Genomic DNA, 27,310 nt, shown 5'->3' with positions numbered 1-27,310 from the left:
TCATATGATACATGAAGATATGACTGTGCACTCACTAATGAAAGGTTGTTTTTGATATTATTTACTGACTTTGACAACTTCAACACTGATAAAATGAAATCGTGCAATTTCGGGGTTTGAATCTGTCGGAGAATACTTATTGACAAGTAATTCTTCCTCCAGTTGTACTGTTATTGTTACAAATAAATGCTTTTTGTTCATAGACATTGCAAACTGATTTTTAAGCGATTCCAGCATAATTCAGGTGTGGGCATAAATTCAGCAGAAGAGCAACGACAGTTTTGGCGAGATCAATGATGACGTCATATATTGCTTTCAACAGTGCTAAAATTTATGCCTGTAAAACATTAAGACATCATAGTATTGATGAGTGTTGAAGATAGAATAAGTAGCTTCCTATCGATTAATACTGAGAATATATCTGTCACCATCCGCGAAAGCCAATACGTTTACTTGGTGGTTAAGAAAAGGAGTGAATTGTGACGAATTGTGACGAATGATCTGCGCTAGATGAATCATTTGAATAGTAACATATGTTATATTTGGGATTACACTTTCTTAGTAAAGTACAGATTCTAGTACTTTTGGGGTTGAGTAACATCCGGGAGTCAGAGTCAGGCACCTAATCGCCATCACACAAAGTAAGACGCCTAGACCGCTCAGCCACCGCAGCTGCCACAAGGTGGTGCGGCGATTAGGTGAATGACTCTTATCTAAAATGGCATTGTGTATTTCATTTGAATAGGTTTCAATAATAGCTTTAATGTTATATATTTGATGAAATGATCATAATTGTATGTATGTGTTATATGAACATGTATGACATAATTATGAACATCTGGGAAATAATAAGATAAATAAATAATAAATAATAGTTTTAAGGTTTTGTTTCTGATAAAATGCATACTGCTAATTCCGAATAATTGGCGTCTAAGCTATTGACCAATCAGGTACAATCATTACTTATATTTCCATCTTTGGTTACATAAATAAAATGCAGATAAGACTGAAATGGTAACACGATTTACTACCGTTGAGACAGACCTCTCCTTCTACAAAAATCTTCATTTTGAGGCTTATGTAATGAAATCATTCAAACATTGTCATTAATTTACTTACCTTCTGTTTCATAATATCTAATTAAGAAACCCCTTGCGGTAGTACTGCTGTCAGTCTTGAAAACGACGTGAAAATGTTGGTCGTTACGGGTAATAACATTCCGTCGGGTTTCTCCACAAATTTGGTGAAACTTGATCGTATTTGTATTATCTGTGAAGGAGAAAGTGGTTGTCCCTAAAGGTGCTTGTTGATACTTGACAGTTTGTAAATAAGCATTCTTTGTTTCAAGTATAAAATGTATTGTTGTATCGATAATACTTGAGCTCATGGAATTGAACACAACATGGAACTGTTTAACATGGACTCATTGTAAGTTATTGACAAAACCAACGATCTTCATCCGGACAATAAAGGCCAATACAAGAAATACATCAACGCATTACCACGAAAGCAATCCTCTTTAATATATACTCCTTAAAAAAGGAAGTATAAGGATACGAAGTATAAGCGTAAACAAACTTTCCAAAAACAGACATCTTCTGAACGCACAACCATTGATCTTTATCACCACCCCTAAACACAATGTATGGGTTGCACGTGCAAAAACGCAGTAGCCCTATACACGTGCATTGGATGTTATTCTTTATTTCGAAAGTTTTCAAGAAGGTCGATAAATCACTGTAGACCATTAATTTTGACAATCATAATGCATCGCACAGTTGTTTGTGTTTGTTTCTAGCTGGGTTTTTTCGCTTGAAAATGAAAATCGTAAACATGCAAATTTCACTTCATACACCAATCATTTTTCAAAAGCGATTAATGTACAAACAATTATGATCATAAGTAAGTGCAAGTGGTGATGTCAAAACATTCATTATTATCATATCAACATTGACTGATTCCGATATAGCTCCCAATTGTTTCAATCGTCAATTAAAAATGAAGTTCCCCTACTTTCTAACGAGTATACAGATTGGAATTTGACATAACTAATGATTTAAAATTAAAGGACTATTTTACTGTATAAATTAATTGTTTTACCGTTACTTTTCGCGTATAAAGTAAGGACGTCCATTGTGCAGGAGTTGGAGTCCTCGATATTGGAATAGACCATGTCGAGGACAACCCTGTAGCCGCTTGTTTGTGGGTAGATGTCCCAGAAACAGTTTTCATTACTGTAAAGGAATTGTAAATAAATATAGCGATTTAACAATAAAAAACACTATCAGGCTCAACATCACATAAACTTGTTTCTATTTTTTGTACAATGCTTAACACATAACGTAATAAAACAGATCATGTTTGAGATTTTAATCATTCTCAAATCTAAAACTCGTAATAACAATATTCCTATAATAATTCATATGAATATGTTAGGATGACTTTGTGATTGAAGCACTAGAGTGTTGAATACCTATACTAATTATTCTCAACAGTACTTCATAGGATATGTATATATAATGCTCCATATCACAACCCGTAGTGTACAGTACACAACCCTGTGCGCTTAAGAGAACCCACTAATCTATATGACCAGATGGTGGGCACATGAATACGTGCAAACACTGAGTTGCGGGTACATCAACGTGTAGCAAAACTTCGACAAAGTACTGTGACTATGTGTCCCAGTCCACCCAGCTGTGAATGGGTACCTCGTAAGGATGGGAAAGCCACATTAATTTGATCCGTTACGAGTTGTATGATCCACACGGAGTTGCGATTGACATCAAATGATCGAGAGAAAAACAAAGCGCCTTAGCAGCTGAGCTTGATATTGGCGCTATACAATTATTAGTTTGAATGAATGAATACAATAAATAAATATAGTTGCATGATAAAGAACACATCTATACTGATTACATGTATCACGATTATGATTCTACATACTTTCTGTAGTTACGTGGGTAGTTTGGAGATGTGAAATTCAGGGGTTCCCTCTGGGCATGAAGCGTGACGTTACAATCACCTGCAAAGAACATGTTCATTGTATAATACGTCGGCTCATATTAATGTTTTCATTTTATCAACATAATTGGTACACAAACTGTTCAAGCACTTTCAATGCCCATTTTTGATGTTCAGAAACCTGGAACGGGATGTTTTGTGGCCTTCAAAATCTTCCCATCACACTCTGACAAATGTATAACTCTCATGCACCAGGTAATGACGCTCATGATGTGATTTACAGCTAATGGAAGCCATGATGCAAGTAATTTGAAATTCCCATTTCATTCATGAACTGATATTAACGCGCACATCTGTATGAAAACCATAACATTGCTCGTTTATGTTTTTATTCCCTAGTCAGCAGTGTTTTATATTATATTATTAGTCTTTAAATATTTATGTATTGACAAGACAATCCCGTGATTAACGTCATGAGCATCGCTCTATGCATTTACAACATGATGACATGCAACAAAGTCAGCGTGCCTGACCACGCGGTCTCTTCAGCCGCCTCTTACGACAAAACACGGGATGCTGAAGACCAAACCCATATCAGCAAAGATCTGATATCTTTCTGACGTTTTATTGTCAACATCATGTCCACGTGTCACATGTACACACACCTTTTGCTTTCATAATGTTACTTATAGGACAGCTATTATGTCCTTCATTATCCATATAACAGTAAAACAACATTGTCTGCACAGCAGTGTCCTCAATGCATATCCATGTTCAGCCGTTATTTGTGCATGTGGTGTATGAAACGAGTTGTGCCAATGAAAACAACATACACATTTGCCTCATAATTTTCAACATTTGACTTTACAAGGCAACTTAATAAGTGAGCTTGGTAATGCCATCGTTAATCTATACTTCCAATCAAGGGTTAGACTCACTAGTGTAAATAGAGTCACTTCAGGCAACTGTTAACTGAATTTTGCAAACATAGTCCATACTGTTTAAAGGTACTGTTTACACCTGAACTGATGTATTGTAAAAAAATTCGTAACGTTGAAACGATTATTGTCGTGAGTTTAATAAATGATAAACATCAGTGAAAATTGGCGAATTCTTAATAAAACTTTACATCAAAACGCATCTGTTCACATGCACGATACTTCCTTGACGTGTGAGATAATAATTGACAGCAGGGACCGAACGCACTCTATTCCATGGGAAGTAGTGTACAACAGAGCTGTGACGTTAGACAAATCGGCTGTGCTAGATACTTGGAAGGATAATTCTAGTTTTTTGTTTACTCCGGATAATTGTCGGAATTTTGACAACTTTCACCATTCACATGTTCAGGGTGAGTTGGAAAATACTAGTATTAAATCAGCTGCCACATTTGACATCGCCAGTTTGAACTCGGAATTAATTTTACAAGCGGTGACGGATGCGGTATCTAGAGCCAAGCGTGGCAAGCCGACAGGATTGGGCTTAATCAGCGCAGAAGCTCTGAAAATAATCTATAAATTCATCTATAAATATAGTATTTAATCTCTTCACGTATTGCTTTGATAACATTACCTGTCCTGACATATGGAGGTGAAATATCCTGCTCCTAATCAGAGAACCGAACACTGACCTCCGTGACCCGTTAACGGGCTATTTCACTTATCTCTGTGCCGTGTAAAATGTACAGTGACGTTTTCAACGTCCGCCTTTCCCGATGACTGGAGGTGAATAATATATTGTGTGATGAATACATGGGTTTCGAAGAAATAGGGGAACGCATGATCATCATTATACCTTATATTCTTTGCTTCATAATAGAGAGAATGCAAAACAATCAACGTTTGTTTGTTACATCGACGCTGTGAAGGCTTTCGATAAGGTTGATGGAGGCTATACATGGTATAAACTTTAACTCTTAGGGATAACAGGTAAATTCTAAGAAGCTATAAAACAATGTAGGACAAAACATCTAGTCAAGTGGATATCATAGGCCAGTCAAATTATCAAAACGGTCCTAAAATGATGAAGAAATGAAACTTGGCAGATATGTTCTGCAAACCTTCCTACATAACATACTACAAGACCCCTAAAATCCCACTTGAGATAACTCCATAGTGCACGTGCAAACATGCCTACCCTATGCAACCTTTTGCTAACCTAAAAGACCAATTGTGCTTGATAAAATAGTCACAACTTCTTTATTTCTGTACATCAGTACATAAATGTTTGACAACTGAGTGACTATATCTCCAGATTGTTGACTATTATTTCAGAAAGAAAAAAAATCACATTTCGGAGTTGTGGGTCTTTTTGTGCTAAAAATAGAATCTTTCTCTGTTTTTACCCTTGGGTGACACAACGATCTATAGGTATAATGATAAGGCTTAGATATGTCCAAAACACATTGAAGTGTATTGTTCAATGTCTTTTTCACCACAAACCACCAAATATTACTTAATAAAATCATATTTTTACATTTTGACTGAATTATTTTTGGCATTTTGGCATTTTTAGAAGTCAATGAAAACTCAAACATTTGCAATAATTTGATTTTTACACCCAAATTGAAATTTTATAATTTCATAAAAACACATTTAAGTAGCCATTTCCAAGCAATTGCTGCACTTGCAGATAAACCCTCAGTCAATGTTTTCTCGATGCTGCCGATGTATGTGGGAAGGCAGATAACTGCATTTGTGTGTGAATGGGACACTTGGCAACGGCTCTCGTGAAACAATAATAACTGTGCTCATTCAGGGATTTAACATACTTAGGTGCTCCATACAATGCCAGTAAGAACTGCTCTCCTGCAAACGCAATCATATCCTTTGTGGATAATTGATTATGGAACGCTTTGTCCTGTCGTTTTGTGAACAACATGACAGCTTTTTTCTTTCCCTGTCGGTACAAGGCTGATGTAGTGTAACAACCAGTCATGGCATGGAGAAGAGCAACCCAGAAAAGAAGCTCTCTGGCAATGCTTGCCGTAACAACGAAATGTTATATAGACGATCAGCAGTCTTTCCGCTCCCAGTTTTAATGAAGTACAATCTTTCTGAAGCACACAAATGGATGAGGAGCACCAGAAGATCAACATCAGTCCCAACAACAATGGCGTTGTGCCCATTATCAGCACAATCAATACCCGTTTGTACAATGAGAAGGTCAACATCTGCACTGGCTTGTTTCACTGGGATATTGAGCTCATGAAATTGTTAATAATAATAATAATAATAAACAATAATAGTGCATATTTGTAACGCGCACATATCCACGCTCAGAAGCATGCTCTTGGCGCTACATAAATACCTTAAAATAAATACATTATACATACAAAGCAAGAAAACTACAATGAATAGGTGCATAATACATAAACAATAAAGGCTATTGAGGATAATATTTAGCAAAGAGGTAGGTTTTGAGATTTAATTTAAAAGAGTCCAGAGATTCAGAGTGTTTGAGGTCAAAGGGGGGTAGACTTCCACAAGACAGGGGAAGTGCAGGAGAAAGTTCTGTATCCAAAGGTTTTAAGTTTGTAGTTCGGCACTGTCAGAAGGTTTTGCTGCTGTGAGCGAAGTTCGCGCGATGGACTGTAGGGGTTGATCAGATCTGCAATGTAGGGTGAAGCCTAGCCGTGAAGGGACTTGTATGTGAGGCAGAGCGTCTTGAATTGAATCCTGGCTCTCACAGGTAACCAGTGGAGCTGCTTTAGAACTGTTGTGTCAAAGCCTCTATCAAAATGTGACTTGTTTTTACCATTGGACGGGAATTTACCCTGTTTGATCGTCTATGGTGTTTCAGAATTGAAGACAATATCAGTGCCCCCGGACTCTGTTCAACACCTTTTGTGGACACAGACTCGCCATACCCATCAAACACAATGATGCAATTGTTTCCAAAGTGTAATTGACATATGTCAGATTAGCATCATAAACATCATTGTATTTTCTGCTTTTCACTTTTCTCAACAAGTATCAACCATCAACTATGTACATAGCATCTGGAAGAACTTCCTCATCATGTGGAAGGCTTTGTTTGCCTGGCAAAGAATCAATGACAGAGTTTTCTGTTATTCTCATTGAGTACTCATCGAATAGTGATAGAGCACATGGAAAAAGTTCATATTTCAAACAAGATAAAAAGTCCCACAGAATGGGCAATGGGATCACTTTGGATACTTCATAATTGTCAACACTTCTGGCACATTCCTTGTATCAACTCCAGCAGGGAGTGTCCTCCAATTTCAACTATACTCCACTCATCCAAAGCGTATCCAAAAGAATATGCACAGAGAAGAGGTCAGCTTTCTGACATTGGAAATGTCGTCAACAGTCAAACCAAGCAAACCTTTCTTGCTCTGAAATGAACAAGTTAAAATACCAATTGACTTGGACCTGACATTGTCTGCTGAAACAGCTTTGTTACGCTTGATAACATCAGATATACAGACAGAACTACCTGGTGTGACACACATGATTCCACCCATACTATGAAATGTGCCATATCCATCAAGTGTGCGAACATTAAAATCTGCATTGTCAAAGACAAATTGCATGAAGGTATTTTCACCAATCTCATGATCTGCAGCCATTGCAGAATGTTCATAGGAAATAGCCTCATTATATGATGAACACACTCCCAAGGCTGACATAACATCCAGAAGGTCGGTGTATATACACGGCTAAACCAAGTTGTAACATAGAAAGAAATGATCTTTCTCTTGTTGCTGAGAGTATTTGGTGACAAATAACAGATGCATTCCTTTGCTTTGTAGCAACATCACCTTTCGTATCTTTGTTTGTATTCCTTTCAACCAAAACACTGCGATTATTAGGCACATTCATCATGTGATTATGAAAAGCATCATCAGCAGGAGTGTAATGGTCAGTATCACAAAGCATTGACCTGATGTCCTCCCTATGATATCCGCAGCTGTTTTCACTATGCGCAACCGTTCTTATTCAGGGTTCTGAATTCCCAACTTCTGAGAATACCATGCATTACTAAGGATCTTGTGGCCACTATTTCTAATGCAAAATAACGGTTTCCTTCCACGAATGCTAGAAATGATAACACCATCACCACAGTGAGCTAGCAATTTTGATCTCAGGGATTTTTCACTACATTCAATCTCACCATAAACACAGTTTACAATTCCCTCAGTTTGCTCACGAGGTCGAGTCCTCTGTTGGATACTGACATTCATCATTTTGTTCCAGAAATTCAAACAAATCATCAAAGGCTCTGCTAAGTTTTTCATCTGCAGGTCTATCCTTCCCTCTGATAGAACGTGGTCTGCAAAAGAATTTCTTATTACATGTATGGTGATACCTGCCATTCGGCAGCCACTAAATCTATGGCGCTTGATATCCGTTCAATAACATCACCACGATATTCAGCCATGTCAAGAATGGAATCTTTGGAACTAATCGTTCGAACTTCAAAAATATCCCTCTTGTATTTAGGTTTTTAAGTCTCTGAAACTATATCACAATTTTCTCCACAGAACAAGCAATTCATTTTGAAATTGAAATTTGACAGTGATGATCTTAAGGAAACCGTCTTTTGAGGTGAGGGATTCACATCTGCTAAAATAGAAGATTCACGAGTATAATCTTTGCGGCAGTTTAGATGAACTGAAACTAAAGATATTCCAGATAAGTTTTCAGCAATTCCATCTTTGCGCCTTATACTACTTTGCAGTAAGGTAGTTAGACTTCTTGTGACCGTGACAATATCACCAGGAGAAAATCTTTTGCTGCATATAATACAACACTCTGTTGGATCCATCGTGAAATAAAACTTGTCCGTGGAACTAGCAGGTTGAAATGAAGATATGCTTCAGTATGTCAGTGATAGAAACCCTCTCAAAACTATCTTGAAGAGAAAAGATGGAAGCAAGGATAGAAATGTTGTGAGAAGCACATGCAATCGATTTCTCACAAACCATCAAATCAAATTGGTCCATCAAACTAGAAACTTTATAAAACTGTTACTGCATTTGCTTCAGTGAATGGTAATACCAGAGGCCTTCTCAAATCACTTGGAAGAGAAAGGTTTGTGACAAGATATGTATTCCTTACCAGCCAAGTAAGCTACACAGAATGGAAACTGTTCAACTTAATTGCTAACTGTTCGTGGTAAACTACCCGCCGACAAAAGTCAAATCACTTGATCAATGCTATGCATCCTAGAACCTCTTAAGTGGACGATGATAGTTGATGAGCAATTATGGACGAAAAGAACAAGTGGTAGTTTACCGCCTCAGGGAATTATTGTTTCAGCCATTCGTGGGGTTTTTGTGAAATAATTGTTGCTATGTATCAGTGCTTTTTATAATTGTTGCGATTTTCAATGGAAATGAAATTATAATTATAAGTATAGCTATTGTATTAAAACTTTCAGATAATGTTCAATTTGCCATGAAAGTATTAAAATGTTTACTTATCAGTAACTTTGTTGAATATTATTGTGATAAGACTCATGCATACAAAGCGAGGGGATAGGGGTTGGGGGTAACACAGTTTTCTGGCTGGTATGCATATCGATGAAATTTCGCGTTTTGCCAGTTTCAATTTAAATGTTTAAATGAAATATGTCTGCCAACTATTTGGTACCATTGGATAGATAAATCACATGGCAATTTATTCACGTATGTATAAGACCAATTAAATTTCATAATAAAAGGTTTCAGGCCAAAATTCAGACCCAGGGTCACAATTTCCTAGAATTTTATATTTAGAACAAAACGGGATGTGCACGTGAGGCAAATATTTATTTTCTACTTTTTAAAGTATTCTAATATAAGTGCACTATAATCCATTATATCTGTCAAATTGAATGGGATTATATATTATTAAATAAAGATTTTATGAGCACTTCTGTTTTTAAAACAGGATTTTCTTAGAAGAAAATTATCGTAGGGTATGCATGTTTGCACGTGCACTGTGGATTTAGCTCAAATGGAATTTTAGGGGGATTTTAGTATGTTATGCAGAAAGGTCCATATAATATATATGTCAAGTTTCGTTTCGTCATCATTTGTTTTACCTTGGCCCGAAAATGGCTAATTTGACTGGCCTATCAATGGCCATCTCATTAGCCCACTCAGTGTGCACTCGGAGTCAGACAGGGTTGCGTGCTCCCCATACTTTTCTCAATCTTCATCAACGTTCTTGCCAAATAAATTAACAATCTTGACTGTGGAGTGAAAATAGGGGATAGTTTATTTCTCTACGCCGATGATATTGCCAATATTGCGCCCGACGAATCGAGCTTACAACGTATTTTTGACGGTGTTCGAAATGGAGGAAGCTTATTAATATAGAGAAAACCAAAGTTGTTCATTATCGACCGAATCGGACACATTTTAGCGAAAGACCATTTCACCTTGGCAAGGACGAATTATCTTATGCAAACTCGTACACGTATTTAGGATTATCGTTCCAGGAACACTTGATCTTAACTTTACTGCCAAGGAGCTTGCTAAATCAGCTGGGAGGGCACTAGGCGTAATAATTAGTAAATTCAAACCCCTTAACAGTCTTCAGCGTCCACTATAGTAACCTGGTACAACCTATACTGTCGTACGGAGCCGCTATTTGGGGCCTGGGAGAATACAAATGCTTGAATAATATTCAACATCGTGTCAGTCGATGTTTTTCTTGGGAGTTGGTTGTAAAACATCGGATATAGCTGTGGGGGGCGAAATGGGATCGTTGTCATCAGTAACTATTCAACGAATAGAAGTCGCGCGTATGTGGAAGAGGCTTTCCTCCACCACTCCCGACCGACATGTGATGTTACAACTGGTCAAAAGGCTTTCGTAAATCGCGGTAAAAAAATGTTCTGAACTGATTGCAGACACTTAACTTGAATATCTCCAACGTCAGAAATATATCATCAGCTAACTTCTTAGTGATAAAAGATCGATTGTTGTTGATCGATTCAGATGAATGGGTGAATCAGTTATGGAACGATCGAGGTTTGACTAATGGGAATAAACTACGCCCGAATGTTTTGTTCAAATCCAGTTTAAATGCCGAAGCTTACCTAAGATCTATATCAAACAGGCGACATCGAAGTGAACACCCAAATGCTCTGTATCCGAGCCGTTCCTGTTTACCCTTTTCATGTATGATACAATACTTTGACCAGCTCCAAAATATTGTTATGATGACATTATTCACCGATGTTAAACACACCTGAAAGTTCTGGTTACTGAGAATGCTAATGCTATGTACATATTGTAATGAAAATATTTTTGGCCTTTCTCTCGTTCTCTTTTTCCCCATTTCTTTCAGTAATTCGGGAATATATATATGTATGATGTGCGCGTGTGTGTGTGAAAAAGTGAGAGAGTGAGAAAGAGAAATGTACGTCAATATTTTTTCTTCATACGCAACCACTTGTGCCTTTTCCAGTTGGTGTTTGGCAAAGCAAAATGTTCAGTTTACATATCCCCATGCCCCGACTGTTTATTTAGATATGCACCTGTTTGTCAAGTCGCTTCAGGTCATCATGACATATCCCAGCATGCCTCTCGGATAATGTGACAACTAACAATGGCGGACTCCGCTACCTTGTGCAAACAACCGACAGACTGCGTGTCCTCCATTCATATCAAACTTTACTCGATGGAGGAGCAACAGATGTACATCTATAATTTATAATCAGCTTAATACAGATACAATATTATGTGAACTATTATCATTTCAGTGAATATGTCACCTGTAGTCATCGCACCCGTGCTGCTAAATATAGACACTGCAATACCAAACACCACAGGTTTACTTTGATTTCAACTAGGAAGGAACTCGTTGACATGTTTCATCATGTGAGACCCGTTAAAATGTCATTTTAGATATTCATTATTATATAGGTTATGACAAAATATGCTGCACACATACCTGAGACCAGATGGCCAAACACCAGCAAACATACTCCAACGAAACAAGGTATATTCATTATGGACACATATCGTCGCTGACAGTCCCGCTCAATATTCACAGTGTTGTGTAATGACACCGGTAACACAAGTTACAGTTCATAGTCTTGTGACGAGTATGTAATTCGAAACTAACATTACATCAAAACACCCAGACGTGACGAGCTGTCGATAAGGTCATGTCATCAAGATAAGGTTTCTCTCGTGGTAGTTACCCTGAGATCCGGATGGATGACATTGTTTTGATAAACGACTGTTGGGTCAACGCATGTCACTGTGGCTATGGCAACAGGAAAAATGTCTCTATTCAGTTATAGTTGGTTGGTTGTTTAACACCGCATTCAGCAATATTCCAGCTAAATGTCGGCGGTCTGTAATTAATCGAGTCTGGACCAGACAGTCCAGTGATCAACGTCGATCTACGCAAATAGGATACGATGACATGACATGGTGTCAACCAAGTCAGCGAGCCTGACCACCCGATCCCGTGAGTCGCCTCTTACGACAAGTATGGGTTACTGAAGGTCAATTCCAAACCGGATCTTCACGGATCCTCTGTTAAGCGCGTATACATGCATTGCGTACAAGTTTAGTGTCTCAAAGGTTGAGCACAACTGCTCGTAGCAAAACAGACTCGGAAATTGATTGTTTCTTGAGTATTTACCATGAAAGTAATTAACTGTTCCAGCCCGGATAACACCATTGGACAAAACCGATACCCGTTGGAGGTCATTTATTGAACAAATACGGAATATATTTCATTCGATTCGAAGCCTCTCTTGTTTCTGCGCTGTTTCGATGTGTGTTTGAAAGTGCCTGCTAGCTTACAGCCATACATATGCTCTCTATTTAGGAACGCAGGCGAGTCTTTTTCAAGACGCTCAACAGAAACGATGTTCTGAACATGCAAGGGTGCATTGCTTCACTCCCTCAGAACACTGACTGGTTATCATTGACATTTCTCTACTCGAAGTACACACGCGAGCTTTTCAGGTACAACATGCCTAAATATGTATTGCATATATCAGGAAAAGTTCAGTTATTCGTTCTTTTATCGATGTTTCAGACAAGACATTAGTGTCCGCATTGTTACCAATTGGTACTCATAAAGAGCCACATCTGCAGGTTGCTTGGAGCTGTCGTCTCGACCTATTTCACATGAACCGTATGCGAAGGACACAATTTTACTCCATCCCAAGCAAGTGTCTATCATGCTGTGAGGAATTGAGGTGTGTGTGTGTGTGTGTGTGCGTGCGTGCGTGCGTGCGTGCGTGTGTGTGTGTGTGTGTGTGGGCCAAGGAATAAAGTTCCATTTGGAGTAGAATGTGACCCCTCCACAGTGTAGTGACTAGGGTGCGTGTGTTAGCCTAGTGGTTGAAGAGTTCGCTCGTAATGCCGAAGACCCGGGTTCGATTCCCCACATATGTAAAATGTGTGAAGCCCATTTCTGGGGTCCTTCGCCGTGATATTGCTGGAATGTTGCTAAAAGCGGCGTACAACCATGCTCGCTCACTGAAATGCATGGGTTTTGTAATGATGTTCTGGAATTATTTATTTGTTCATGCGAAAAGCTGGTATAATTAATTATATTTAAACTATGAAAGATAAATATGTTAAACTTTGAAAGGGTAGTTAACCTCAACGTTACCCTTTGCACGTTTTGGAGTAGTCACGTTTTGTGGATTTGTGAGTTCCACGTGGTACATGGTTGTTTTTCTGCCAAACTGTCTTCGGATGAGGATATGTTTTAACTCACGGCATTTGTTGAGGTCTGACAGCAATTAAACTTCTTCTAATGCATGTGCTTCTATTGACAATCACTGGATTATCTGGTAAAAGGCTCGAATAATTTCAGACTGCTGCCATATAGCTGGGATATTGCTAGATGCAGGCTTAAACAGAAAAAAACCGTTAAAAAAAGATATTACGTTGGTGATAATACACTTACACGAGCATGTAAATGTACATGACGTGTTATTGACACTAGCTCCAGTCTTCAGACTCAACTCAAGGCATCTACAAGCGATGTGTAATTTGAGGTTTTGTGGGTGTTTCAAAAGATGTTCTTATTGTTGAATGTTAGACTGGTAAAGTGATGTGGAATAGCAGCCTTCTTAGATTTGCTTGCGAACAAATACTGTCGCTGCAACCATACTGTTTAGTGGTGTGCCTTATTACTGGATAAGAGGTATCTCCCTTTTAAGGTTCTTTTTCAGCGTTTTGTCATAGAAGTCAGTTGACAAGCACTGGACCTTGTGGTGCTCCTGTCGTGCGATGTAATGTTGTTTGAAACTGTTTTCTGTCGCCATCGCTGACGACAAACCTGCTGTGGGTGTCATTATGATAATAATATCTATTTTGTTTATCGATGATAACCATGTTAAAATACAAAATCACAAAAAAAGAGTTGCAAAGTTTTCATCATAGACATAAAAGAGAAATACATGTTGTAGGCCACAAATTCCGTAATAGGTCCGACTGATACTTCTCTGTTGTGTACGCTGGCATGTTAAGATATCAATGTTCCCAATTACGAAGATGATAATTACAATGAAATAAAGGGAATATTTCGACAGGTTTGAGAGGTGATAATAATAATAATAAGTGCATTTGTGATGCACTATTGTCCACCCGTTGCGGTTGCTCAAAGTGCACACAGCCTGATTATTATTACACCGGATAACCCAAGCTGTTTGTGAGGCGCTATAAGGTTAATAGTCACATGAATTATCCCACCGGGTACCCTTTTTCTGCTGGGTGAACAGAGGCAAATTTGAACAAACTCACTTGCCTAAGGTGAGACCACATGTATCACATGTGCTTCGTTGTGGAGCAAGACAGAAGTCCCTAGAAACTCTCAGGAGTCAAGATGTTAAACATGGTCACCCATCCAAGACTCTCCGCGCAGAACGTTGGTTAACTTCAACTGAATTGTGACCTGAGTTCTATGCACAGGACCACACACTGATGAGTAACTGTTAATATGTTTTCTTTGCTTTGGACAGGATCACCGGATCTTTCGTAAGAGGTTTGGCTTTAACGATCTGATGTACAGCGAACGTACTTCTTACATGGTACTTCTAATGATGGGTTAAGTATCGGAGAATGGAAAACAAGCAATTCGGACAATTCAGAGAGATACGAGAGATTAGAAGTACTCTAGTCCCTGATCGTCCCTGGACGAATACGAATGTTTTTCGTTTCTTTTGCGACACCATACCTACTGTTCAGGGATGATAAGAATCATTAACCCATAAGACGACAACAACCTTGCAAATCATGTTTCCAGGACGTGCAATACTGCTTAACTGACTGTATATCCCACTGATTAAGATGTTGACGTCAGTTGCTGGTCGTCTACAAACTGTAAACTCCTCGGACTATTTATGAAGTGAGGTCTTAGCAGATTGGAGCATGCACATTGAAGTACGAATCAAGTATGTAAATAACACTGTATTTTCAGCTGTTACTAAAGTACTGGCATAAACGTCGTTTCAAGGTTATCACATGTGCACGTGTCTCTTCCACGTCAATTACACAAATCATGCACGCAACAGGACGCCGTAGCACTAAACCTCTGAGCTACGAAATGTCGGATTATCTGCCCCTTGATTTGCAGATGCGCCACCACGGTATGAAGGCACAACGGGCTGCAAGTCTAACTGTGCCACCACTTCAAAGTACGAAGGGGGGTCATTTTTAACAACATCATCATAACATGGAGGTGATGGTTCAGGCACAGTTGGTTCATCCACTGGCGCGGACGGTTGGTTGGAATATGAGATAGAGTAAATGTTGTTGGTGATGGTGTCATGGGAACTGTTATTTGTCATGGTTACCGTCAGGTTCCTATGTGGCTGGTTGTTGGGAGGGACTTCTTTCTGCGGCACCACACACAACAAACAACTACTAAAAGTACGAACACAACAGCTCCAACTGTCCCACCAATTATGCCCCCAACACTGGGGTCGAAAGAACCTGAAACATATGTTTGTATTTTATAAATAATATGATTTTTGTGTCATTTTTATACATTTTTACATTAAGCATACCGCGATTAAAACTTTCATTTCCGGACGTAAAAATAGTTTTGATTCATATGAATATTAATAAATCAATCTTTACTCGGTACTTAAAAGGTCACAGGCCTATAGTACATTTATATACGCAATATGTACAACTGAGCAGAAGAAAAGCATGTGTCAAATTCTTACAGATTACCGGTACAAATTTAAAGCAGATTTTCTATGGATAAAGGCGAAATAGATATACATTGACAGGTTCTGTAATTCAATAGTATTTTCATTAGTTAATAGTGTGGTCATTTTTATTTCATTTGGATGGGTATAATAGTAGCATGTTAAATATTTCTTTCTAAGGTTTTCATAGGCGGGCCAGATCAAAATGAAATGGTATTCGTCTTCTGAAACTTTAACGTTACAGAGGTTGCAAATTCTATGATTGCGAGGAATATCAATAAAACGCCCAGCTTCAACAAACAACTCGAGCGAAGAGCAGCGAAAACGGAATAAAGCTACACGGAATTTTTCTACTGAGATTGTTGATAAATATTATTTTTGGCATAGTTCATATTTCCATTGTTTATAATACAGACATTTAGGGGATAGATAGATTGATTCAAACCATGTTTGTTGATAGATGTCTTTTATTCTTTCATCTGAATAGCGTCTGACTGACTGAGTATGGTTTTACGCCGCTTTTAGCAATATTCCAGCAACATCACGGCGGGGAAAAGTGTCTGAATAAGTGATGAATTCGGAAGGGTTGAAGTAGCCTTCGAACGTAAAGAAGGTTTTACATACTTTTACTCGCATGTGATGGTGGGCCAGCAGAAAAGGACAATGAAAATCCAGCGAAGGAGACTGAAAGGTCCGATCGGAACACAACGTAAACTGCCGGCCCTGAACTCTCTACTTTCGGTCCCTTCCTTCCACACCACCGGCCGAGAGACAAAGCGGATCGACTCGGACCTGATTCGGGGGGACGACAGAAAAGCATTGGTGAGTCAAAACATTTTGACACAATACTGTATGTTGCTTTTTCATGTTTCATTTCCTGTGTATCCATAAAAGTTATGCTGCAAATGTAACCAACTTTTTCTGTCTTGCGATATTACCCACTGTGCTCAAGTGGTAAAGACTCTTCAAAACTAGTGAGTGAGTGAGTTAAGTTTTACGCCTCTTTTAGGAATATTAAAGCAATATCACGGCAAAAGACACCAGAAATGGGCTTCACACATTATCCATGTGGAGAATCGAACCCGGGTCTTCCGCTTGACGAGCGAACGCTTTAACCACTAGGCTACCCCACCGTCCTTTCATCAAAACTAAAGCCATTCACGAGCTAAAGTATAGTTTGCTCATGACAACTACAAGTGAGTTACGTTACCAATCGGCAACATACGACATACTGGAACTCAGATGCCAATGACAATTTGTTAAAGACAATTTTCGAAAAAAACCCAGAAATATGCTTGTTGGCGGTGTTAATATATATGTAAATAATGTGTTTTGCTTTAAAAGAAGTAGTGATTTAGAAATCATACGTGATCATAAGTTCATATAAGATGCACACCCCAGCTGTCAGCAATAAAATAATGAAGATATACGTTGAGCCTGATGTCATACATAATTACCATCATAAATCTGTACATAGTCCATGGTGCAGCGGTCGTCTAATTCAAGTTCGAAATTCGATACTCTGCTACTGATCACATGGTCCTCTTTTGCAGTAAAGATTTTCCATGTGCAGTCCGCCTCGCTGAAACAGTACGATAAACAGTATGAGGTGGATAGGCCATGGTACTTCTCAGCCATCAACAGTGTGTGCACATTACTTCAAATAGAACCATGCCTATGTTTGGATAAGAAGATCCAAACAGTGTTTGGGCATTTGTGTAGCAAGCAGGTTTGCATTTGTATTTTGTGCATGTGTTCAGGATAAATGAAAAATACTTCAACTTTGTGTGCAGACTCTTTCACAACACTGTGCACTTAAAAGAACCCACGAATCCGTTGATATATGACCCGATGGTGGCCACATGAATACATCCAAAACACCCAGCTGCGGGTACCGTAACGTGCGGTAAAACTTTGACAAAATACTGTAACTATGTGTTCCAGTCCACCCAGCTGTGAGTGGGTACCTCGTAAGGATGGGAAGGCCACATTAACTTGGTGCGCCTAGTGCCTGCAAGAGCTGTATGGTCCCCGGGGAGTTGAGATTGGTAATATGATGTGCCCCTGGGACTGACATCCAATGATCGAGTGAAAAACAAAGAAGCGCATTGAGCATGCATGTGGGATAGACATGGCGCTATAAAACTTGGGCCTACCCATATAATACTTCGGAAGTTCATATCCATGACAATAGTTTGGTGTTTGCACTAAGATGAACACATGAACATGGGACGACGTGTTCTAGAGTCGATCAAGCAATGTTATCTTACCTCATACATAAATGTCGTTTTCCGATTGGCTGGGCGCTCTTCTATTATTATACTGGCTAACGAGCGAGTAACATTTTCTCTGTTATCCGCTGTTAATGCCAAACTGTGGGAATTCATTTGGTTCAGTATGGATAGCAACTTGTTATTTAAGAAGTTGCTATCCATATACTTGTCTTATATATTCACTAACTTCTAAATGCCTCTCAAGAATTTCGTGTTAGTAATTCTTTATCTCGAATAATTGAGTTACGTATGATGTACGGAAATTGCCGATGCTTTGCGAATGCAAATTGATGGAAGGGAGATAACTCTAAATTTGCTTTTCCTAACTCTGGTATTTCTTATTATGACCATTCCAAACATTTCTAAATTAACACTAACATGTTCGGTAAGATAAAGACATTGTTCATTGATCCCTCGGGGCCAATGGGTTGATGTGCCATCTACCCCCAAAGGGCTCACGGAACATAAGCAAATATAGAGGGTACATCAACCCCATGCCCCCATCGTGACCAGTGAACAGCTTATAATGTAGACTATCAACACGGTCTACAGGGTAATGCCCCCCTGCTCTCTGTGTGTGACATGACTAAACCTGTGTTTGCAAATATGTTGCAGGTAAACTTACTCTGGATAATCCTGGGGGTAGTTAGGAGATTCAATAATGGCGTCTAAATACGTCACGTCAGTGTCAGCTCCACAGACTGAAAGACAGAAGAACGAATACAGTTTAAATCTTCAATATGATGTGGAATACGCTATCCTAGTCTTGTAAAGGTATTGTTCTTTTCCTCATGTCCACTGTCGCTATTTATAACGGGTTGGTCACTGGATTGTCTAGTACAGACTCGATTATTTACAGACCGCCACCATATAGCTGGAATGTTGCTGAGTGCAGCCGAAAACAACCAACCAACCAACAAGCCAACTATATATGACGCTTTCAGTGAAAATCGTAAACATACATACACTGATAATTATATATGCACGTGCTACGTAGAATCGAATGTGAATCCGGCTAAATTAGGACATGGTATTCTCCTTGCAAAAGCAGTTGATACTGATGCATCGTGTCCCTACGACATAGTTCCTCAAAGCTGTTGTATTGCAGGGGCGGTAGGGTAGCCTAATGGTTAAAGCGTTCGCTCGTCACGCCAAAGACCCGGGTTCGATTCCCCATATGAGTACAGTGTGTGAAGTCCATTTCTGGTGTCTCCGCTGTGATATTGCTGGAATATTGCTAAAAGTGGCGTAAAACCATACTCACTCTCATTCACACACACTCACACACACACTCATTCACTCACTCACCCACTCACTCACTCACTCACTGTTGCATTGCATCCTAGCAACAATGTCATAAGCCGGAAGTGGTCCAGACAGAATGTGTGCATTTTCATTTCAATGAAATATCAAGTTTGCCAGGCTTACAATCACGTTTGGTTCGTCCTGTACAATAAGCTGCATATGTAAGAGGCAGTGACGTTTTCTTCAATATTCCTGCAATATCAGGGTGATGGACACCAACGGGAAGCTTCAGACATTGTTCGTATATGGTAAGTCGTACCCGTTTTGTTCGTGGTGATGGGCTCATGTTTGAACCACATGACTATCCCACAACCCCTTATATGAATGAATTAGTGCTCAATGAATCGTGGCTTTATGCACATTCCTTACAAACGAAAGGTGGCGAGAGTGTACCTCGTGGTGCTGTGGCGAATATCCCCGCTGTGTACTTCACATTAAATCCCGTTGATACCACCGCATTGTCGGTGTGGAAGGTGATGGTCATGCTGATCCCGAAACTGAAGATGTACCTAGATGATGCAGTACAAAGCCTTTGCAACTGAACACCATCAGCCGATGCACCTAAAATGATTACATTCATGTTGATATTTTACCACGATAATTTACACCAGTCAAATTAGAGTAAACGTGCACAAATACCTTCGGTATACGTAGTATGTGATCTCTGTGGCAACCATTAGAGTAATATTTAATCAAAAGAGTGGAAAAGCCGTAATAAAAATATATGTAGAAAGAGCACATATATTTACGGTACTTACCGTCACTGAATAGAAGATAGTCAGACACACAACCTGTCGACGTTTCCATTTGAATGTTCACAACTTCGACCCTTATTATATTTCCAAGGGGCGCGGTGATGGTCCAAATACAGTCTAGGTTGCTGAAACAAGATAAATTCGGCATGAACGTTAAAGAAAAGCAAGTTTTATGGACGTCAACTTCTTCATTATTTCGGAATGTATGCTTGCTCCTTCATTACGTGAATGCTAGGGGATATCAGCGGGATATTTAATTATTATGCATACATTGAGGCACTAGAAAGAAACCATGTTTAACAATGTTGAGGAAGTCGTGATACACTAAACCAGCATAGTAATTGATGTGTCGGGATATAGATTATAAACACGAGGAGGCCAGTGATGTACAAACACAACATGGTAATTGATGTGATGGGATATAGAATACAAACACGAGAAATTGATGTGAGTGATACACTACGAGGACGCCAACAATATAGAATAAAACACGAGGGACGGCGAGTGATACACAAAACAACATGGTATGGGGATATAGAATACAAACACGAGGAGGCCAGTGATACACAAACACAACATGGTAATTGATACAAACACGAGAACATGGTAAGTGATGATGGGATATAGAATACAAACACGAGGAGGCCAGTGATACACGAAGACAGCATGATACACGAAGATGATAATTGTGATGTGATGGGATAGAATAAAAACACGAGAACGGCCAGTGATATACAAAAACAACATGGTAATTGATGTGATGGGATATAGAATACAAACACGAGGAGGCCAGTGATACACGAAGACAGCATGGTAATGTGATGTGATGGGATATAGAATACAAACACGAGGAGGCCAGTGATACACGAAAACAACATGGTAATTGATGTGATGGGATATAGAATACAAACACGAGGAGGCCAGTGATACACGAACACAACATGGTAATTGATGTGATGGGATATAGAATACAAACACGAGGAGGCCAGTGATACACGAAGACAGCATGGTAAGTGATGTGATGGGATATAGAATACAAACACGAGGAGGCCAGTGATACACGAAGACAACATGATGTGATGGGATATAGAATACAAACACGAGGAGGCCAGTGATACAAACACAACATGGTAATTGATGTGATGGGATATAGTGGTATATAGAATACAAACACGAGGAGGCCAGTGATACACTAAAACAGCATGGTAATTGATGTGATGGGATATAGAATACAAACACGAGGAGGCCAGTGATACACGAACACAAAATGGTAATTGATGTGATGGGATATAGAATACAAACACGAGGGGCCAGTGATACACAAACACAACATGGTAATTGATGTGATGGGATATAGAATACAAACACGAGGACGGCCAGTGATACACTAAAACAACATGGTAATTGATGTGATGGGATATAGAATACAAACACGAGGAGGCCAGTGATACACAAAAACAACATGGTAATTGATGTGATGGGATATAGAATACAAACACGAGGAGGCCAGTGAGACTCGAAAACAACATGGTAATTGATGTGATGGGATATAGAATACAAACACGAGGATTCCAGTGATACACGAAGACAGCATGGTAATTGATGTGATGGGATATAGAACACAGACACTGGAGGCCAGTGATACATTGGTCCCTTACAGACATGAGGAAGAGAGGCCAGTGATCCATGGTAACTGGTTGGATATGCAATTCAAACGTTGATGCCAGAGCCTCAATGTGTGCACATATATCCCCCTGGTACTCCTTACCATTCACCTGATAATGGAGCAAGTATACACTCCGAAACGTCGTGTTATTTACAATAAAGAAGTTGACATCCATAAATCTATGCTAAAAGCAGAGTCGATTGTACAACTGTAACTGTACCATGAGCACATATTTGATACAGCAATATTACAGCTGTATGATTTTGTTTGTAAGCTAATCGAGGAAACACTATAAGCATGTGTCATTATGCGATACGATAACAGAGCGTGTGTTTATGAATCACTATGACAAAGTGGTGATACCAGGTGTTCGCGAAAAGGCGAGCTTATACTGCCCCACCGGTGGCACCCGTCATAAATAAAAACACATGCAAATTCTCGTCAATTGTTCACCTGAAATATTTCGGGAACGTGTGGTACAGGTCAAAATAATATTTGCATCAGACATCCATTTTTGTCACTGATGCATCAAATTTTCTCCCTGTGGTCCCAACGTCGTCACAGAGACGTGATATAAGTATTAGATGACTTCTGTTTTATGAAGCTGTGGAAATGTCTTCTGTTACACGGGGAATCATGATCATTGCAAATTTGAGATTCCGTCAAAGGGACACATGTATACATTGACCTTTTGATGCTTTTTGTAGTGTCTGTACAGAAGTAGCGAAATTGTAATGCCAATTGAATATATACGAATGAAGATATCAAGGCACTTAAAACATGTAACGGGTGACACGTAACCTTACCAACTTACTTTGGATAAAATGACGGGTATCCCGGTGAAGTCAGGTATGTATCCCTGGTTGTATATGCCCTCAGTTCAGTCTCTCCACACTGGCGGTTTGGATCTGTTGACGCTGGAGTTACTTCAAACAACAGCAGTAATTAGATGTGGAACAATCATTAAATTACTAGTCCGTGGTGTGTGTGTGTGTGTGTGTGTGTGTGTGGTGGGGGTGGGGGTGGATGGGGGTCAAGGAATAATGTTCCATTTGTAGTAGAATGTGACCCCTCCACGGTGTAGTGACTAGGGTGACTGTCACTATAGAAGGTCGTTAGTAGTATCATGACAGCGCCATACCTGAATGCCTGTACTTGTTGTTATCAGGGCTGATATTAAGGGGATGGATTAACGACAGGAATGCTCGAAGTAGGCTACAAACCGACACCGATAAGACTCAGCATACTCCGCACACATGCGGGCATGCACATCGCACGTGACACAATCATGAACTTGACGTTAGTCCATAGTCTATCTCAACTCAACTCAACTCAACTCAACTCAACTCAACATAACAATGCATATCGCTTGTTCCACATGTATGTTCATCTTACCTGCAGAGTACTGCAAACTGAATCCACGCCCTGTAACGGAGCTGTCGGTGTGGAATGTGATGAACATGATGTTGCTTGAGCTGAAGATGTTCATAGTCGTAGACCGACAAACTTTAGCCAGTGTGGTATTTCGAGCTCCTGGAATGTACGAATAGAATACCTATCACATTTATAAAGAAAAACTGAATCGCGGTTTTGCTAGGAACATTTTAAAGAAGAAGGAAGAGTAAAAATGTTTAACATTTCGGTGATACCCACCACCATAAATCCCCGTACTTGGAATCTGGTAGCTGTAGTGTTTCTGTTACGTCTTGGTGGCGCCACCGGTGACGATCCAGGTTAGAATATTGATCTTCAGTAACCATGCTTGTCGTAAGAGCCGACTAACGGGATCGGGTGGTCAGACTCGCTGACTTGGTTGACGCATGTCATCGTATCCCAAATTCGTAGAACGATGCTCTTGACGACGCCACTGAGAACATTTGGGCACATGTGTGCCTAAATGAAGTGACACATTTTGAAGAATAAACATGCCTCTCAACGACAATGTACCTACCGTCTCTGAAGAGGAGGAAATCCCTCGTGCACAAATCTGAAGTCTCCATATCAAGATACATAATGTCAACTTTGATAGACTTTCTATTCTCTCCAACAATTTTCCACTGGCAGTCTAACCCACTGGAATAAAACAAAACTTCATGCAACCATTTAGTTAGTGATCATATCACACAGTACAACAGATTGAACAATACTGATGAAGGGTAAACTTAGTATCCATTCTTGAGAAGCAGTCTTTTAACAAATGAGAGTTAATACTTGGTCCGAAGTTTAACGCTAAAATGCTTCAATAAGTTGTTTGGTGAACATAATGGAAGTTGAAGAAAATATTCTTAAGTCGATTCCTCCTTCGACAGAAATTTTGTGTACTGAAGAAATGACCGACACAAGCCATTGCTTCGAAACAAAAATCCCTGACCTATGAAAAATTATTAATAGTTGGTCCTTCATTTCAACTATATAACTTTGAACTTTACAAAATGTCACAAATTAATGTTTTGGGATTGCATCGGACTGGTTTGAGGTACATGAGGGAGAAAGGGTAGTGAGCTTGTCACTGTACAAGTGGTAAATAACATTGAATTTTTACACTGATTTAACACCCAAAAAACACTCAGAACCGAACACGGCAAAATACTGAAGAACGAATAATATTAAAAATATATAAGACATGATTTGTTAGAAGTAATATGATACATTTGATACGATTTGAAATAAAATGATCTGTTTCTATTTAAAGTTAGATAAACACGATATACGGAGCTTTTCAGTGGATGATTCATTAGAAGCTAATCTAGAGTCTCGTACTTACTTAAGGTAATGTGATGGGTAACCCGGGGAAGTCAGATACTGGCGCCAGCTGTGGGCGCTGAGGTGCATATTTCCACAGGCAGACCCCACTGTCGACAAAACAAATTAATTAATAAGCTTTTCCAAAGGACAAGAACATGTCAAAGTCACGTGCAAGGATGACATGTGTATCATTCTCAAGGGCGCCGACCGAAGGGAAACATTGTTGGCGAGTGTCCTTCATGAAAATATAATTTGCTTTTTGTTGGTGAGCTTAGTCAAGCCCTTTGTTCAGTTTTTCGGCCATCGGTCTATTGTTTAAATGACGTAAGTGTACTTGTATCTTCAACACGACGTAAGTGTACTGAGGTATGTATCGTCAATACGACGCATGTGTACTGACTTATGTATCTTTAGCACAACGTTAGTGTAGTGATATCTGGATTTTTGTATAATGTTAATAATCATTTAATTATTGAATTTTTAAAAGAAATAGAATTACTTGATTAAGTTAGATTGATATGTTTTGTATATGGATCTATATGTTATTATGGCTAGTTTAAATTAATAACTTTGACTGTTAGTGGCGGTATCCTCACAGGAGGTTGAAATATTGTAAAGTTATTGTCCTCCTGTGGGGGTACGTAAGTCTCAAAGCATTCAAGATAAATTTATACTTACCATATTTTTTAAACGTAGTTTTGTAATTTTAAAGTATGGCTAGATTTGACTACAATCGCCAGTGGCCGAAGGGATGGTGTAAGTCCAGCTAGGGTCCAGGTAGGTAACAAAGGCAATGTAAGTCCCAATGGTTCCTAGTATGGTGATCTACCTTCAGTTGCTGGCGATCTATAGCCCATGTTTACATTGTATTGTCCAAAAATAGTTTTCTACTTTTAAAGATACATGCTAGCAAGTTTTTACTCATTTTGTGATAATCTAGTAATTTTTCTGTCCTTCGTTGACAGGGTTTTATATGTAATGTGTATATATTATGAATTTAAACTAGTTTTAGTCACGATATGGCTGAAATATTGCCGATGTGACTTAATATTTTAATTCACTCACTCACTGATGTATGCATCTTCGGCATGAGTTAAGTATGCTTCGTTATGTATCTTCAACATTACGTAAGTCTACTGACGTATGTATCTTCAACATTATGTCAGTGTCCTGAGCTATTTATCTTCAGCAAGACTTAGGTGTACTGAGGTATGTATTTTCAACATGGCGTAAGTGTACTGAGGTTTGTGTTGTCAACACGACGTAAGTGTACTGAGATTTGTGTCGTCAACACGACGTAAGTGTACTGAGGTTTGTGTCGTCAACACGACGTAAGTGTACTGAGATTTGTGTCGTCAACACGACGTAAGTGTACTGAGATTTGTGTTGTCAACACGACGTAAGTGCACTGATGTATGTCGCAACTAATCACACAAAACAGAGTATGAGTAGTCAATGTAACACCCAATTCACATTACTAAACTGTGGGGTTACATCACCAATTGTCTTACCACTCTGAAAAACGAATATATATGCAAATACATACCGGCTGAGTACTTCAAACGAAATCCCCTATGTGAGATGCCTAGGTCGGAATGAAAGGTGATTTGCATTTGATTATAGGAGCTGTATATATCTCCACTTCCGGGACCACATATTCGAGTGATGGTTTCAGCATTAGAACCAGTACCTGTAATTGAAAGAAATGTCAGTGTTTAAGCAAACGTTTCATCTTCAACTTATACAATCTAGTGGAAGAGCAAAGCACGCGTTATCATACTGGGAGAAGATAAGTGGTTCGAACCTTCCATCAACGGATCCTGTCTCCTGACCTTAGCCGTTTCTTGATAATTCCGTCCATTTTACCTATAACACTATGATTTATTCATCATTGTCAGATTTAGTCAGTGTGTACATAATAAAGTTCGAGGAGTGATATGATTCACCTTTGACCTAGAGGAACTTTGACCTGGTTTAAATAATGAATTTCTTTCACGAAAAACGGCGTTAAGCGAGTTGAATTAGAATGGGGATAACTGTACTGTGTTTGACGAATTGGGGACGTATACCGGTGGTTATATAGCCGCAAAAACAGTTATCCCCTAATTCACCTGTTATTTACTTGTAATTTGTTTCGGTCTGATTGTTCTCAAAGTGTTGATTTTTCATTTTGATATTCAAACTAATTATACATAGCACACCACAATTAGTGTCTAATCAAAGATTTTACAAAATTCAACATGCAGTTTCTATGAATATATTCTATATATATTTAAATCCTTTCGAAACATAGTATTAGAGGCCTCATAACTAACCTTTACAGTGAGTGAGTTAAAATTTTAAGTCACATCGGCAGTATTTCAGCAATATCGTGACTATGAGTGTCAAAAATAAACTCAGGCAATGTAAACATCTGTCAACGAAGGACTGTAAAATATCTAGATTATCATAGATGT

General features: G+C 39.0%; 2 protein-coding genes and 1 long non-coding RNA gene across 5 annotated transcripts in view; 1 reads left to right on the top strand and 2 right to left on the bottom strand.

Annotated features, from left to right (window-relative positions):
* LOC124285545 (deleted in malignant brain tumors 1 protein-like) overlaps nucleotides 1–12,179 on the bottom strand; it is a 32,339-nt gene extending 20,160 nt beyond the window's left edge. The window contains exons 1-4 of one of the 2 annotated variants that reach the window (XM_046721787.1): nucleotides 11,874–12,179; nucleotides 2,947–3,025; nucleotides 2,101–2,234; nucleotides 1,120–1,269 (exon numbers count right to left, since the gene is read on the bottom strand). In XM_046721787.1, coding sequence (XP_046577743.1) covers nucleotides 1,120–1,269; nucleotides 2,101–2,234; nucleotides 2,947–3,025; nucleotides 11,874–11,931 — 421 coding nt within the window. In that variant the 5' untranslated portion in view covers nucleotides 11,932–12,179. The remainder of the gene's footprint in view (nucleotides 1–1,119; nucleotides 1,270–2,100; nucleotides 2,235–2,946; nucleotides 3,026–11,873) is intronic. The other variant, XM_046721789.1, reaches the window with a different exon arrangement.
* On the top strand, nucleotides 3,659–27,297 carry LOC124285557. The gene is made up of 5 exons (XR_006900835.1): nucleotides 3,659–3,668; nucleotides 5,129–5,135; nucleotides 12,223–12,227; nucleotides 17,086–17,096; nucleotides 27,178–27,297. It is a non-coding gene; the product is annotated as an uncharacterized LOC124285557 (long non-coding RNA).
* The window catches only part of LOC124285540 (cubilin-like), a 66,350-nt gene continuing 53,353 nt past the window's right edge, over nucleotides 14,314–27,310 (bottom strand). For both annotated transcript variants that reach the window (XM_046721782.1, XM_046721781.1), the window contains exons 13-23: nucleotides 26,401–26,544; nucleotides 24,874–24,961; nucleotides 24,061–24,182; nucleotides 23,505–23,642; nucleotides 22,924–23,035; nucleotides 20,447–20,568; nucleotides 20,082–20,249; nucleotides 19,009–19,084; nucleotides 17,568–17,692; nucleotides 16,735–16,902; nucleotides 14,314–15,889 (exon numbers count right to left, since the gene is read on the bottom strand). In XM_046721782.1, coding sequence (XP_046577738.1) covers nucleotides 15,753–15,889; nucleotides 16,735–16,902; nucleotides 17,568–17,692; nucleotides 19,009–19,084; nucleotides 20,082–20,249; nucleotides 20,447–20,568; nucleotides 22,924–23,035; nucleotides 23,505–23,642; nucleotides 24,061–24,182; nucleotides 24,874–24,961; nucleotides 26,401–26,544 — 1,400 coding nt within the window. In that variant the 3' untranslated portion in view covers nucleotides 14,314–15,752. The remainder of the gene's footprint in view (nucleotides 15,890–16,734; nucleotides 16,903–17,567; nucleotides 17,693–19,008; nucleotides 19,085–20,081; nucleotides 20,250–20,446; nucleotides 20,569–22,923; nucleotides 23,036–23,504; nucleotides 23,643–24,060; nucleotides 24,183–24,873; nucleotides 24,962–26,400; nucleotides 26,545–27,310) is intronic.

The sequence above is a fragment of the Haliotis rubra genome, unplaced genomic scaffold, assembly GCF_003918875.1.
Source record: "Haliotis rubra isolate DU_JTF1 unplaced genomic scaffold, ASM391887v1 Scf362, whole genome shotgun sequence".
Lineage (NCBI taxonomy): Eukaryota > Metazoa > Mollusca > Gastropoda > Lepetellida > Haliotidae > Haliotis > Haliotis rubra.
The sequence above is the reverse complement of the archived record's forward strand: the minus strand, read 5'-3'. Positions and strand labels throughout refer to the sequence as shown.